At 44.3% G+C, this 16,351-nt stretch overlaps 1 protein-coding gene and 1 long non-coding RNA gene across 27 annotated transcripts in view; one reads left to right on the top strand and one right to left on the bottom strand.

Moving 5' to 3' along the window:
* The first annotated feature begins 654 nt into the window (after positions 1–654).
* Positions 655–4,632, top strand: LOC102471683 (uncharacterized). Its single transcript, XR_334995.3, has 2 exons — positions 655–1,172; positions 2,186–4,632. It is a non-coding gene; the product is annotated as an uncharacterized LOC102471683 (long non-coding RNA).
* Positions 4,633–6,411: 1,779 nt separating this feature from the next.
* SEC31A (SEC31 homolog A, COPII component) overlaps positions 6,412–16,351 on the bottom strand; it is a 98,446-nt gene continuing 88,506 nt past the window's right edge. For all 26 annotated transcript variants that reach the window (XM_027773031.1, XM_027773029.1, XM_006151411.2 and 23 more), the window contains 3 exons: positions 13,900–14,019; positions 9,627–9,698; positions 6,412–6,628 (listed from right to left, as the gene is read on the bottom strand). In XM_027773031.1, the coding sequence (XP_027628832.1) occupies positions 6,449–6,628; positions 9,627–9,698; positions 13,900–14,019 (372 nt within the window). In that variant the 3' untranslated portion in view covers positions 6,412–6,448. The remainder of the gene's footprint in view (positions 6,629–9,626; positions 9,699–13,899; positions 14,020–16,351) is intronic.

The raw sequence follows: 16,351 nt of genomic DNA, 5'->3' as shown, positions 1-16,351 counted from the left end.
TCACTAGACGCTGCACTCCATCCTCTCCGGAGACTCCTATATGCGTATGTGCTATTGGAGGACTTTGTTTTTTTTTTAAGTTACAAAAAACGATTCTGAGCTTTAAAATGGAGAGGGAGTTGTTTGTCATGTAGGAAATCCTAGTAAAGGGAATTGAAAGGAACTTGCACATTAGTTCACTTGGCTGCAGAAAAGCTTGAACCACTCTCACTCCCTGAAATAGCAGATCTACTTGCAGAGTAGGGACTGGACTGTGCTTCCTAGTTCACCAACCTTCTCAGACAATTGTGCGTAAACAATGAAAATCATTTGGAGCTTTTATCCTCCTACTGTTAGGCCGAGTTAGCATAATCACCATCAAGTTAGGCCTTCAAGGACGGAGCCCGCCATGTTAGGGCTTCAAGGACGGAGCCCGCCATGTTAGGCCTTCAAGGACGGAGCCTGAGGAGTCTGGGAACTCATAGATAAACAAACTGAGTACGGGTGGGCCTAGCGGTGCCAGGACAAGGTCAACCTAACCTTAACTGAGAGTCCTTATCTAGACTTTAGCAGGTGGCGACAGCTGGACCCTCACTTCACATCCCCCCTCCCTTGTGTGCTGCATACTATGGAAAATTACTGACTGTATATCCTGTATTGCAATCCTGAGCTATAAAAGATCCCTTTTTCCTAGGTTCGGGGTCCTTGCTGAAAACCCGCTGTGTCGGGCAGAAACTCAGACCCCAGCCAGCTGGAAAATAAAAGCCTCTTATGCAATTGCATTGTTGTCATCTTTTCTGCATCACCAATGGTTAGACCGATCTCAGGACCCTAACATTTGGGGGATTGTCTGGGATAGATCAACTTGGTGACAGCCAGATTAGACACAACAGAGAAGGCTTGGCACTTTGTCACGAAAGGAGGATTGATCACCTCCGTCTGGGGCTTGCAGGGGGCCTTAGAGCCTGTTCTCAGACTTGTCTTGCTCTGGAAAGGAGAGTTGGCTGCCTCCGTTTGGGACTTGGAGGGGGCCTTAGAGCCTGTTCCTGAACTTACCTGGTTCTGGCAGAGAATTCTCCGTGGAGGAACCAGCTTAGCCACCCTGGAGGCTCCACTTGAAGTTGAGGGAGACGTCTCCGATAACCAGGAGCTCAACGAGCATCTGCATTGGACACCGTTTGGTCTGGCATTTGGTAAGGATCCCATACAGGCTGGTGTGAGTCCTGTGCGTGTGGTGGAATTGACCAGCCGGTGCGTGTGGTCATCACCTGTGCATATTTGTTGGTTCGCTGGAGTGATTGTGATTCTGTGTCTTTTTCTGTTGTGGTCTCTGTGTCTCCTTTTTCTTGTCATGGGCCAAACCCAAGTAACTCCTAAGAGTTTAATCTTAGATCATTTCTCATAAATCCGGGAGAAAGCCCACAATTACGGGCTTAAGGTTAAGGAAAAGTAAGTTTGATACCTTTTGTTCTTCAGAATGGCCAACCTTTGATGTGGGCTCGCTGCCACAGGGGACCTTTTCGCTAAAAGTCATCAAGCGAGTCTGAGATATTATCAACCAGCCCGGCCTTCAGGTCACCCAGATCAGTATCCGTATATTATAATGTGGCAGGCCCTGGTAGAAAACCCTACTAGAGGAAATTATACCCCAGTATGGAGTTCCTGAGACACTCAGCTCGCATAATGGCCCGGCTTTCATTAGTAGAGCCCTACAGGGACTAGCCCAGGCTGTGGGAACTGATTGGAAATTACATTGTGAATATAACCCTCAGAGTTCTGGGCAAGTAGAAAGAATGAATTGAACTCTGAAGGAGACTTTGTCTAAATTAGCCCTTGACACTCGCAGAGACCGGGTGACCCTCCTGCCTTTTGCCTTGTTCCGGGTTCGTAACTCTCGTTATGTCCATGGAGTGACCCCATTTGAAATCCTTACGGGGCACCACCCCCTATATGCACTCATACCCTTCCAACGTTGACACCTGAAGGGACTGCAGATTATAGACCTAGCCTTAAAGCCCTTCAGCAGGCACAAGAAACACTCTGGCCTTTAGTCTAAGCACTCCAAGAAGCTAAGGACTCCACACACCTGGAACATGGTATAGTCCCGGGAGACTGGGTATGGGTAAAAAGACACAGAACACGCACCTTGGAACTAAGGTGGAAAGGACCTTATATGACTCTTTGGGTTACTCCCACTGCTTTAAAGGTCGACAGAATTGGGCCGTGGATTCACCATTCACACGTGCGTCTGATCTCATCGCCTAAATACGTGCAAGCTGAAAAGGAGTGGACTGAGCGTCAACACCTGCACAATCCCCTGAAACTCCAGTTATCCAGATCTTCGGACCAGCCCGTGTTCCCTTCTCAACAGAACAACAGTGGAGATGCTAGCCTTAATTCTGTTCATTAATTGGAGCACCGCAACGAGTCTACTCCAGCCCTGCAAACAGACATGGGTGCTCACGGATGGAGAGACTGGTAACGTTTTAAATTACACCTCTCGCACCGGCCCACTGGGTACCTGGTGGCCGGACCTTTATTTTGACTTAAGAGACCTTTTTGAAAAAACTCGTACTAAAAAGCCTTCATATCATATCTTAATGAAAAGGGCATTGACATTTGAAGACCAGATCAAAGGGTTCTGGGCCTGTCCAGGTAACCAGAGGGCCAATTACCGTACTTGTGGGGGAGCCGAAAGCTTCTACTGTAAAGCCTGGTCTTGCGTCACCTCCAATGACGGTTCCCGTAAGTGGCACACAGGCCGCAACTCTGACCTTGTACAGTTCTCTTTCCGAGACTTAGGAAATAGAGTTCCCTCAATTAAAACCTGCTTTACAAATAACGGCAAAAGCCAGTCGTTACTGAAATGGCAAAATCCTGGCTTTACTTGGGGATTCCAATATTATTCAGGCGGTGCTATCTGGATGGGGCCATATCCAGGCGGCCTCCTGACAATTAGACTGTCTATAGAACCCCTGGCACAGCCCGTAGGCCCAAATAAAGTTCTACACGTACCCCACCCTTAAGGCCAATAATCCAACCAAAGCGAATGGTGACCCGGTCACCTCCTTGACAATCCCTAACGCACCCTCCCATGCCTATTCCCTACCACAGGATCCCCGACCTCGATACTTAGCCCTCTCCTTATCCATGTTCAAGCTGCCCTTCTGGCCCTCAATCAGTCTAGCCCCAGTATTACCTTCCCATGCTGGCTATGTTATGTCCGTCCTCCTTTCTATGAAGGTGTAGGGCTTGATGCCTCCTATAATCTTTTTGTATCTGACACTCCTCCCACTTGCCAGTGGACAGACCGTAAAGTGGGCCTAACTATACAGCAAGTAAGCAGCCGAGGACTTTGCCTGGGAACTGTCCCTTCTTGTGAAAAACATCTATGTACAACTATTCTCAGCAATTTCTCCTCAGATGCAAATAATAAATGGGTACTGCCCCCATAGGCGGTTGGTGGATTTGTTCAAAAACTGGGCTTACCCCATGTCTTTCCCTCTTAGTCTTTGATGCGGCCCAGGAACATAGTGTCTTAATTTTAGTTCTTCCACGAATCATATATCACCCTGAGGAGGTCATGTTCCTACATTGGAATTCGTTTGAGCCACTTTGCACCAAGAGAGAGCCCTTTACCACTTTGACTACAGCCACCTTGTTTAGCTGGGGATTAGCAGGGGCAGGAACGGGCTTAGCCTCCCTTACCACCCAAGATGCAGGGCTTCAGTCTTTCCAACTAACAACTGAGGAAGACCTAGCAAGAATTGAGGCTGTTATTAGCCGTTTAGAAAAATCTCTGACCTCTCTCTCTGAAGTTGAACTACAGAATAGAAGGGGATTAGACCTCCTTTTCCTACAACAGGGAGGCCTCTGTGTAGCTCTAGGTAAAAAATGATGTTTTTATGCTGACCACTCTGGAGTAGTCCGAGACTCTGTCTAAAGTCAGAGAAGGTCTAACAAAGAGAGTGAGAGGCTAACGAAAGCTGGTTTGAAGTTTGTTTTAACAAATCCCCTTGGATGACAACCCTCATCTCCACCCCGTTAGGCCCCCTACTTATCTTACTTCAACTCACCTTTGGCCCATGCATCATAGACTGGTACAATTTATAAGAGACCATCTCAGCATTGTGCAAGCTATGGTTCTGACACAAAGTTGTGCCCAACGTACCAGTAACAAAAGTACTATTCTGTACATTTTTAACAGATGCTTCTCTGCTTCTGTAAATCGCTTGGCAATAGCAATGAGCGTGATTCCTCATTATGTACAACTCAAAGGGGGAATGTGAGGGCGAGTTAGCATAATTACCGCCATGTTAGGCCTTCAAGGACGGAGCCTGAGGAGTCTGGGAACTCATAGATAAACAGAGTACGGGTGGGCCTAGCAGCGCCAGGACAAGGTCAACCTAACCTTAACTGAGAGTCCTTATCTAGACTTTAGCAGGTGGTGACAGCTGGACCCTCACTTCACATACCTCCTCCCTTGTGTGCTGCATACTATGGAAAATTACTGACTGTATATCCTGTATTGCAATCCTGAGCTATAAAAGATCCCTTTTTCCTAGGTTTGAGGTCCTTGCTGAAAACCCGCTGCGTTGGGCAGAAACTCAGACCCCAGCTAGCTGGAAAATAAAAGCCTCTTATGTAATTGCATTGTTTTTGTCTTTTCTGTATCGCCAATGGTTAGATCGATCTCAGGACCCTAACACTACAAATTCTATGGGGACAATTATCTTTGTTTACCACACTGTGCTTAAAAAACAGACTATAAAATCATTTGACAGAAAAACTGAAAAATGCTTGCCTTTTAGGAGGCTGAATGAAATTAAAATTTTCTTTATGACTTTAAATTTCAAAGTTATAGGAACTGTTTAATGAGTAAACAAGCATTTAAAAATAATTATTTTACGTATTATTACTATCAATTTTAATTTGTCAAACGGCATAAGCACTTATGAGAGAGAGACAAAGAGAAGGGGAAAGTGAGAAAGCAAGCCACCTGGTCTAAAAACCAAGCTGCGGTCAGCCATGTGGGAGTCTAGAGCCTTAACCACCAAGGCCACTTGCTGGCACCCAACAAATTTTTAACTATAAAATAGAGACAATTCAATCTTTTTCTTTTTGCTACAGGGCACATGCACTTGCTGAAGAGACAGAAACAGAAAGCGAGAAATCAGGGGGGATGGCTACACCGCAATCCCTTCTCCTCCATTCTCCTCTTGGGATCTTGGGCACGCTCGCACACGCACACGCCCAGCGTGAATTTAAGCCGCCAGGTCCGGGACTCGAACTGTGGTCGACTACATGGGAGTCCAGCGACACAGCTATTATGCCAACTGCTTGTCCCAAGACAATTCAATCTTAAGACTCAAACAGAACATCAAAAACATTTAACGGGAAAAAAACTCAGTGTTTCATAGAATGAATATGCTCAGTCTTTTCTATAATTAAAGCTAGTTGATCTCATTTTTCATTAATATTTGTTAAAATTTACATGGCAGCTTTTAGACGTAATCTGTTCAGGACCAGAATTAACTCTAACACCAAAAAATTGGAATTAGGGCCACCTGGGGTACAAGGTGGCTGAATCGCATATGACTGACTGCATGGTTCAAATCCCGGTCCCAGAAGCTTGAAAAACATGCTGGGTGCTGTGTGTGAGTGTCCAAAGTTCTTAGAGGAAATGGAGAAGGAATTGTGTGGCCATCTCCCTCGGGGGCGGTGCTTTCTCACTTTCCTCCTCTCTTTTTCTCTCTAGCAAGTACATGTATAGGAATTAAACTAAATTGTGGCATCAGCAGACGGCATAATGGTTATGCCACTGGACTCCCACGTCAACTGTGGTTTAGGTCCCAGACCCAGAAGCTTAAAACTCATGCTGGGCATGTGCATGTGAGCCCCAAATCCCAAGAGAATGGAGAAGGGACTGCAGTGTGGCCATACCCCTGGGGAGTGATTTCTCACTTTTTGTCTCTCTGTCTGGCAAGTGCATGTGCCCTACATAAAAAATCTGTTAAAAAATTGTGAACGGCTATTTTTTGAAAAAAAAAGACAATATACACATAAGATGAGATTACATACTTTAATGTGATTGACATAAAAGAAGTAGAGAGGACATAAAGAAATTTAGCTTTCGCTCTGCTTTATGCATAACCAGATGCTCCTTTTCTAAAAAGTACACTGAAGTTTTAAAACCAGTATCTTACTGAATACCTCAGGAAACCATATTTTGTATAATTCAGGAAATACTCTATTTGCAGAACAAGAAAATCATATGGGCAACAAAAGACTAAAACAAAAGAAAGCACCGGGGTTCTGAGCAGTGAAGGTGACTACCTCTGCAGAGAGTGGAAGCTCCGACTGGATGGACATGGAAACATGCAGATGAGGATTGGTCCAGGTCTTACCATTTTTTAAAACATGTTTCTTTGGAAAAATGGCAACATTGGCTGAGAGTGAAGCTGTTGTTTTAGACACCCAGTTTATTGGCCTGGGTGAGAACAACTTTGAGAACAGGCATGAAAGCTGAGGTCTCGCTGAAGTTGCTGGTGCTCACGATGTGGGTGTGGATGGTTAATCCTTCTGAGTAGTTGCGCGTCTCGATGCTTCGTGCGATGTTGTGTAAACCATTGGTGATCGTTGGTGAAAGCTGAAATAAAGGTGAAACCAGGAGAAAAAAATAAATTAAGAGAAAATGTCCCATGAGACGCTATAAACATTAAACCCAGGTATTAAAATGGTACTTGAATTCACATTAAAAAAAAAGTGTTAACCATTTGGCATTTCTAGAGCTAGTTTCCTGGATCAAGCAACAGTTGAGTTATAAAGTAGACCCCATGACAAAAGGTTTCTGTAAAGAAATTATTTATGATTGTAAGGCAGGTACATTCTTAGAGAACATTCCTTCCCCAAGTTGAAATGCTAACATCTCTCTCCACTTGATTTAATTCTTCTATTATTTTTGCCATAGGGTGGGCGCCACCACGCCCTATTCTTCTATTATTTTTGAAAGAGACGCAGATGTTTAAAAATTTTTTCCTATACACCTGAGGGTGACCAAAGTTTTGTTTTTAAAAGAATTATTTTATTTAATTCTATTTATTTTAATTTGACCAGAGAGGGAAAGAGTATGAGAGAGAAAGTGAGAAAGAGAGAGACAAAGTAAGAAAACAAGCTGCCAAGAGTCTGGAACTCAAACTGAGGTCGGCCATGTGGGAGTCTAGCACCCTTAACCACCATGCCACCTGCCAGCCCTGACCAAAGATCTTAATTATGGCATCTCATGAATGATTTAAAACCTTATCTACAACAGAGACCCTTGAGCTTTTAATCTCCTTCCATTAGCATGCAGACAGGCCACCATGTACATAATTTATCAAATCTCACCTGCTTTTTATAATTCTGCCATCTCTTTTTTACAAAAGATCTATTTATTTAACTTTAATTAATTAATTAAACCAGAGAGACACACGCAGACAGACACAGAGAGAGGACAAGTGAGAAAGTAAACTGCTACGTCCAGGACTCAAACTGCGGTTGGCCATGTGTTAGTCCCAACGCTTTAACCACCACGTCACCTGTTGGCCCTCCTGCCACCTCTTTTTTTTAAGAGAGTTTTTTGCTATAGAATGTGTGTGCTTGCCAGGGAGACAGAAAGTGAGAAATCACCCGTCGGGGGATGGTCAGGCTACAGTCCTTTCTCCATTCACTTCTCGTGATCTTCGGCATACATGCACATGGGCCTGGCATGAGTTTTAAGCCGCTGGGTCCAGGACTCGAACAACAGTCGACTACATGGGAATCCAGTGATGTAACCATTACGCCATCTGCTGATCCCCCTCCTGTCATCTCTTAAGACCATGAAATCTGTAGTTTTCTTCCATGTTATTACTTGGCATACACATACATACTTTACAAAGAAGGCTTTATTTTGCAATAAAAAAAAATTGTTTCATTGTTTATAAAACCTGCTGAAGGGCATGTACACTCACCAGAGAGAAAGAGAGGGAAAATGAAAAGGCACTACCTGGGCGATGGCCATGCCGCAACCCTTCTCCCTCCTCCCTCACTCTCATCTTGGGAATATGGACATGCACACATGTCTGAAGTGTTTTTCAAGCTACTAGGTACAGGACTCAAACCATGGTTGGCCGTGTGGGAGTCCCACACCTTAGCCACCATGCCAGCAACTGCACCTCACCATCTTTTTAAAGATAGGGTCTCAATGTGCCATGACCCTCTTTCCTCAGCTTCCAGAGTAGCTTGGATCACAGGAGCACACCATCACACCTGGTTTTTCCAGACAGGGGTTTCTATGCTGCCAGGTCAGCCTCGAGTCCTCTTACCTTGGCCTGCCCATCACTGGTGCTACAGGCATGGCTGCTCCGGCTGGGCCAAGACAACTTTACTTTGGATCAGTCTGTGGACCCCACTATTTCCACTGCTACACTAGTATTTTTTGGTTTGCTTGTTATAAAAGAAATGGTTATTTTTATCAGATGGGATTGATATGGGAAATAGGGTAGAGGAATGCTGAAATGCAAAAACATAAAAAGAAAGCCCTGATTCTTTTCTTTCTTCTCCTATCCTAGTGCTTTCATTACTGAAACAAAACAATTCTAGAAAGGAAGGGAGACTGGGACAAAAAACACACTGACTGCTCCGCTGGCTATCTTCCTAACAGCTCATTATCCTGTTTCTCTTGTGGCTACATTTGCCTTTGATTTTGGGTAACAGCTTTTTTAGAAGAATGAGGAGTCTTAGAATATGAGACACATTACAGATTTCATCTCTGGAAAACTGAGCAGTCACCTAATCTCTGGTTTCTTTTTCTTTTTGTTTTAAGTTTTTGCCGTAGGGCGTGTGTGCTCACCAGAGACAGAGAGAGGAAAAGTGAGAAATCACGCCCCCAAGGGGGATGAAACACTGTGATCCCTTCTCCATTCTTCTCCTGAGATTTTGGACACGTATGCACATTTGCCTGGCGTGATTTTCAGGCTGTCAGGTCTGGGACTCAAACTGTGGTTGGCCATGTGGAAATTCTGTACCCTAACCACTACACCAGCTGGTTGTTCCACTACTCTGATTTCTTTTTTTTTTTTTTTCTATTTTGGGAGAGGTTTTTGCTATAGGGCGCGTGCGCTCACCAGAAAGACAGAGAGAGACAGAAAGTGAGAAATCATCCCCCAGGAGGAATGGCCGCGCCGCAATCCCTTCTCCTCCATTCTCCTCACGTGCCCAGCGTGAGTTTAAGCCACCAGGTCCAGGACTTGAACCATGGTTGACTACAGGGGAGTCCAGCGACATAGCCAATAGGCTAACTGCTGGTCCCCGCTCTGATTTCTTGACACACAAATCATATGAAAAAATAATACAAGATTAGTTTCCTTAGGCCAATACAGGCCAGCTGTATTGCACACTTTGTTATAAGAAGGGTTACATTGCCCCTCCGTCCAACACTCTCACACTCTGCCTTCTCTGCTCAACCCCAATGAATTAAATTTCTGATCCAGGCAGAGCAAAGCCCATTCTGTATCTGTCATGGCAATTTTGTCCCCAAACTAAATGAGAGTGCTAATGGGACACTTATTTTATTAGCAACTAGGAACAAATTATTATACAGGCCCTTCTTTTCCTCCCAAACTTACCGTTTGTTCCCTAAGTTTATCATAAAGGAACTCCAAACGTTTGCTGGCATCATCTAGCTTCCTCTTGGTTTGCTGAAGAGGAAAAAACAGATGTTATATTTGAACATTAACTTTTATCCAAAGAACCTGCTCTACCAAGACACTTGAACGGATTATAGGAACAGTTCAGAGTTAGATCAGTTATCTACCAAGGGCTGGGGTGGATGGCAAGAGCGATGAGACTTCCTTCTAGTATACAAGATGGGGTACTGACTGGATCTCACGGTCACTGCACATCCCTTGGAAGGTGTGCAAGTGTATACCTGCACTACAGTCACCAGCACCTGGGGCAGCGATGGCTCTGTGCACCACAGAAAAGGTCTCAGTATGGTTCTGACCAATTATGGGCACTGGAAGGCAAACAAACAGGTGCGCTGAGGAATCTTACTCTTCCAAAACCACTGGTAAACAGTCACATCAGCAGTTAGCGTAATCCTGCCTCTTTCTGAGATTTTATAGTACTAAGGAAAAAAAGAAAAAGAAAATGACCTTCTGGTGATTCAAGTTACTGAGGAAAATAGTAAGATAGGTTCTCTTTTTAGGTTTCTTTTCTTTTTTTTTTTTTTTTTGAGAGGTTTTCGCTATAGGGCACGTGCGCTCGCCAGACAGACAGAGAGAGACAGAGAGACAGAAAGCGAGAAATCACCCCCCAGAGGGGATGGTCACGCCGCAATCCCTTCTCCTCCATTCTTCTCTCGGGATCTTGGGCATGCATGCACACGCGCCCGGCATGAGTTTTAAGCCACCGGGTCTAGGACGCGAACCGCGGTCGACTACGTGGGAATCCAGCGACATAGCCATTCCACTAACTGCTGGTTCCCTCTTTTTAGGTTTCTGCCATAGGCCACATGTGCTTGGCAGAGAGAGACAGAGGCAAAGTGAGAAATCACTCCTATCGGAGGAATGGCCACACCGCAATCCTTTCTCTTCTATTCTTCTCTCAGGATTTTGGGCACACATGAGTGCCCAGCATGATTTTTAAGGTGCTGGGTATGGGACAAGAATTGTGGTCAGTCATGTGGAATTCAGTGCCTTAACCACCATGCCACCTGCTGGCCCCTAAAATGGGTTCTTAAATTAAGGAGTCCTCTCGCTACTCCATCCTAATAGTATTAAGTATAGTAAGAGAAACTATTCTAAAATTAAAAGATTTAGGGACCAGCAGTTAGCATAATGGCTATGTCACTGGACTCCCATGTAGCTGACCACGGTTTAAATCCCGGACCTGGTGGCTTAAACTCACGCCAGGTGCGTGTGCATGCGTGCTCAAGATCCCGAGAGGAGAATGGAGGAGGAGAAGGGACTGTGGTGTGGCCATCCCCCCTGGGGGATGATTTCTTGCTTTCTATCTCTCTATTTCTCTCTGTCTTTCTGGCGAGCGCACATATCCTATAGCAAAAACCTCTCCAAAAAGAAAAAAAAAAAAAGATTTAAACTTACAATATGATTAACTTAAGGATCTATTTTACACAGCAGCCGCAGAAGTGACACTGTTGACAGTATTTATCGAATGGCTACTGTGTGTCTGCTGTGCTGAGAGTAAAGTCTTATGTGTCACAGAGTTCATATTCTACTGGATGGGAAAAGATGCCAAATAAACAGTGTACTGTATGCCAGACGGTGACAAAGAGCCAGGAGGAAGAGTTGACAGGATCAAGGATCTAGAAAGAAAGGCTAAAGGGACATTTGAGCAGAGGCTTTAAACAAGTGAGGGGTGAGCAATGCAGATATGTGGGGGAAGAATTCTCGTGGGACCAGCAGATGGCATATGGTTATGTTGCTGGACTCCCACATAGTTCACTGTGGGAGCCACTGGACCCAGTGGCTTAAAACTCATGCTGGGGGACCAGTAGACGGTAGGAGTGTGTGTGTGTGTGGGTGTGTGTGTGTGTGTGTGTGTGTGTGTGTGTGTGTATGCCCAAAATCCTGAGAGAGGAATGGAGGAGAAGGGAGTGTGGCGTGACCTTCCCCCTTGGGGGATGATGTCTCACTGTCTGCCTCTCTCTGTGTCTCTGGCAAGTGTATATGCCCTATAGTAAAATTCTCTTTGAAAACAAAGAAAGAGAGTTCTCCACAGAAGGAGCAGCAAGTACAAAGTCCCTGATGCTAAAGTGCTCTTCGATGCATTTGAGGAAGGAAGCGGCTGGAGTGTCTGCAGAGGGAAAAGGAGAGATGAGGGCATCAAAGATAATGTTCCTCACTGCACTGTGCTGTAAAACTACTCTATTCTGTTTGGACATATCTAAAATGAAAATAAGAATAAATCCATGAAATAGAAACTATTCCAACTGATGAGTAACAAGGTCTTCTGTGGAGGGGAACCCTTACAGGCCCTTTTCAAATCAAATCCCATCCAGCTACAAACAGAAGCCCTACCCAAAGGAGGCGGGGGCAGCTAGGCAGGCCAAAACTTTGATTCCAGCTAATTTCAGGAATTACAAGTTTGTCTCCTGTGGTTTTCTCCTGCCCAGGGCTCCTGGGTACCCAGAAGGAAGATGGTGTGATAACCTAGAGGAGGTTAAACTCAAGAAAGATTTACTGAGCTAAGCCATATATTTTCTGACCTCCCAACCTCTCCTTACTTACTCACTATCAAGAAAGATTAAAATTTTGCCACATTCTTGGGAGGACTTTCCCACTGTTGAATGACAATGGCCCATTTGGGGTGTGCATAAAGGATGTGTGTACTGGTTATCAGCGTCATTTTGTTTTCTTGTTTCCAGCTTGGTCTTTGCTCCACTCCCAGAATGCCAGGAACCAAAGTTTACATTAACCTTCCACTTTCCTGACCCTTTCGGTATAGGAAACTGCTCTGCACAAGACTAGCAGAAGGCCGAACACACTGTTATCCAACATCTGATGAAACAACATTTCCAGAAGCTATCTTTTTCAAGCAGACAAGTGGCCAATGGCTAAATAAATATATTCAATGTTTGTTGGCAGAAAATGAAATTTCATTTAAAACAAGACTGGCTTTGTGGAATTTTTGTTGTTGCCAATGTACAAGCATGCTCCACATAGACTAAGTATAATCAGTAACTCTGAGTGTGACTGTAATATCTGAAATGTTTAACTGTTTTTTTAAGACCTTTCAATAGTTCAGAAGGTGATGTATCTACTTTTTTAAAAATTTGGTATAAGGTGTGTATGCTTGCCAGAGAGGACAGAGAAAGGGAAAGTGAGAAAGAACCCCCAGGGAGCATCACCACACCACGATCCCCTCTCAATTCTCTTCTTGGGATTGGGGCATGCATGTTCACATGTGTGGTTGTGTTGTTCAAGCCGACAGGTCTTTTTTTTTTTTATTTATTTATTTATTTATTTTTTTAGGAATTATTTATTTGGGGCCAGCAGATGGCATAATGGCTATGTTGCTAGACTCCCATGTAGTCAAGCATGGTTCAAGTCCCGGACCTAGAGACTTAAAACTTACGCCGGCCATGTGTACATGCATGCCCAAGATCCCGAGAGGAGAATGGAGGAGAAAGAGATTGCAGCATGGCCATCCTCTCTGGGGAGTGATTTCTCATTTTCTGTCTGTCTCCCCATGGCAAAAATCTCTCTTAAAAAATTATTTAATTTTATTTATTATTATTTTAAAAATTTGTTATAGGGTATATGCGCTCGAGAGAAAGAGAAACTGCGAAAGTAAGCAGCCAGGTCTGGGACTCAAACTATGGCCGGCCATGTGGGAGTCCAGTGTCCCAACTACCATACCACTTGCTGGCCCCTGATGTATCTACCTTTAAAAGCTTCAAGGTAAGCTCAGAAAGAATAGAATGTAGACCTAATAGACCTAATAGAATGTAGGTCTTCAGGAAAATCATGACATATTTTTCTATGAAAAAAAATTCCTTAAGGATTTTCCTTTCCCAACAATCCAATATTTGCGTGCCAAAAATGAGGCTTTTGTGATCAAAGGCAGTCCAGTTGGTGGCTGGGAGCATGAATTCTGGAGCCAGACTGTCTGCGCTGGGATGCTGGCTCTGACCTTAGGTGTCACATAGCTGCTCTTTGCCTTAATTTCTTCATTTGTAAAATGAAAACGACATGGAGCTACTGTGAGGATTAAATATATTTATACATAAAAAGTAATGGAATATATTTCTATATGTAATGCAAACTATGTAAGTACTACCTTTATTACTTTTGTACACCCTTTTTAGAAATATATCTTGTAGAATCTCAACCAAAAATATTTCAATTAAGCAACATATGAGAAGAAAATACATACAGGGTCTGTGGCTGACAAGAGGCAGCGCTGAATGAGATCTTCAAATGTGGTCTTGAGAATGAGGTGCTCATCTGGAATAGGTTTCTTGGTAATTTTTTCTGTTGGCAAAGATTGTACATGCTGGAAGAAATAACATCATAAAACAATCAGAAATCACTAGAAAGTACCTTATACACAAAGCCCTTGAATCTATGTGATAAAGAGGAATCAACAACCTTTTAGATAGGCCTATCCAAAATCGAATGAAAACTGAGTGTATGAAATCACTTGAGATAAGTAAAATAGGAAAGCCAGATATCCAGTAAAAGATGCAGGCGCTCCCCCTGTCGCTGAGGTTCCCGTAAGTGAGACGGGCTCTAAAGTAACTGACTGGCTGGGAAACCTCACTGTCATTTCTGCATGTAACTGACAGGGAGCAAACCTGTGGCAGCAGGAAATGAACACGAGGCACTGGGAAACAAGCTGGCTGGTGAGAGCGGCAGGCTGCTCTGATGTTGGTTCATTATTTTCCCTGGCATTCTCTAGTCTTTGATTTTCTTAGAGTCTGTTAATTGAACTATTATCAAAACTGCAAGAATTAAACAAGAAGAGACCATGACATGGCTGAGTGTACAGAGAGAAGAACAAAGACAGCACATTCACATTTCAGCTTTATTAGTTCATGCTTGTATTCATTCAAAAATATTGAGGGGCCCAGGTTCGAGTCCTGATCTACCCTAAAAAGCCAGACATGGTGGTTTCCCACCTGCTCAAAAGGCTGAGCCAGAAGGATTATGACATGGGAAACGTGTCTAAAAGAGTCTACATACAAATACAAAATAGTGAGCTGTTATGTACTGGATACTGGCAACGTGTTGGTGAGCCAGGAAAGAAATTATTTCAGCCTTCGGGAGTTTACAGGCTAAGGAAAGACACAAAGTCTAAAAATGTCAAAACAGGCTTAGCTATGGTGGCATGTGCTGGCTGACACTGCTACACGACAAGTGGCTACTAGGCCAGCTTAAGCTCCCGGCTCACCCTAAAAGCAGGGTGTGGCAATGTATGACATAGCCCCAGCTACTCAGGAAGCAGAAGCAGGAAGATCTTAGGTCTGCAGCCAGCGTAGACAAGAGAGAGACCCTATCTGAAAGAGTAGGCAGGAAGAGCAGTAGCTAGAGGCTGAAGCAGGAAGATCTTTATAAAGCAAGCCCTTGTGCGGGGAAAAAAAGGGGAGAGGCATAAATGGGCTCAGCTGTGGCGGCATGGGTGGCACCGACACTGCCGTGCTGCACCAGACGCTGTAAAGGAAGTCCTGGGTCATGTCCTGGACCTATCTGAACACTGTGGGTACTCCCAAGGGTGCACCTGCGACCCTGGCTGGCTGCAGGGCTAGAAGGAGGATCATGTCACGAAGATGTTGTCGAGGGTCTCCTTTTCATGAGGGAAATAAAGTAAGCCTTGCTGAAATTCAGGATGATGAGGCTGTATTTAGAAAATACAAGCAAATTGGGCCTAGCTGTTAAGGTCCTGGGCTCCCACATGGATAATTGCAGTTTGAGTCCCAGACCTGGCAGCTTGAAAATAATGCTGGGTATGAATGTCTACATACACAAAATCCCAAGAGGAAAATGGATGAGAAGGGATTATGGCATGACCACCCCTCCTGGGGGCAGGACGATTTTTTTCTTATGGAGAGGTTTTTCACTATAGGGCGCGTGCACTCGCCAGACAGACAGAGAGAGAGACATAGAGACAGAAAGCGATAAATCACCCCCCAGGGGGGATGGTCACGCCGCAATCCCTTCTCCTCCATTCTCCTCTCGGGATCTTGGGCACGCACGCACACGCGCCCGGCGTGAGATTTAAGCCACCGGGTCCGAGACGCGAACCGCGGTCGACTACGTGGGAGTCCAGCGACATAGCCATTATGTTAACTGCTGGTTCCCTGGGGCAGGACGATTTTTCACTTTCCCTTCCTCTGTCTATCTCTGGAGAGCTGGATCCAAGAACCCCAAAAAAAAAAAAAAAAGAAAAGAAAAGAAAGAAAGAAAGAAAGAAAATAAAGGAAATGCAAGCAAATTACTAAGGATGTTTTATGGGGGGAGGGGAACTTTCATGGCACAAACCTTACCCATGACAACGTATATTCTATGATAAAAAATGGCAGGCAATGGTTGAAACTCTCATAGCTGTCAAGACTACTGATGGCTTTTTCTTTTAGATTTATTTATATTATTATTTTCTATATTTTACATATTTAATTATATTACTTTATATATCTTATGATATAGGGCATGTACGCTCACCAGAGAGAGGCAGAGAGAGAAAGAGAGGGAAACTGAGAAAGCAGACTGCCAAGTACAGGACCCCAACTGCAGTCTGGCGTGTGGGAGTCCAGCACTGTACCACAACACCACCTGCTGCCCTATGATGGTTTTTTGCTTAGTCTGTTTTGTGTTGATTTTACTAAAAA

The sequence above is a fragment of the Tupaia chinensis genome, unplaced genomic scaffold, assembly GCF_000334495.1.
Source record: "Tupaia chinensis unplaced genomic scaffold, TupChi_1.0 Scaffold000318_1, whole genome shotgun sequence".
NCBI classification, from domain to species: domain Eukaryota; kingdom Metazoa; phylum Chordata; class Mammalia; order Scandentia; family Tupaiidae; genus Tupaia; species Tupaia belangeri.
The sequence above is the reverse complement of the archived record's forward strand: the minus strand, read 5'-3'. Positions and strand labels throughout refer to the sequence as shown.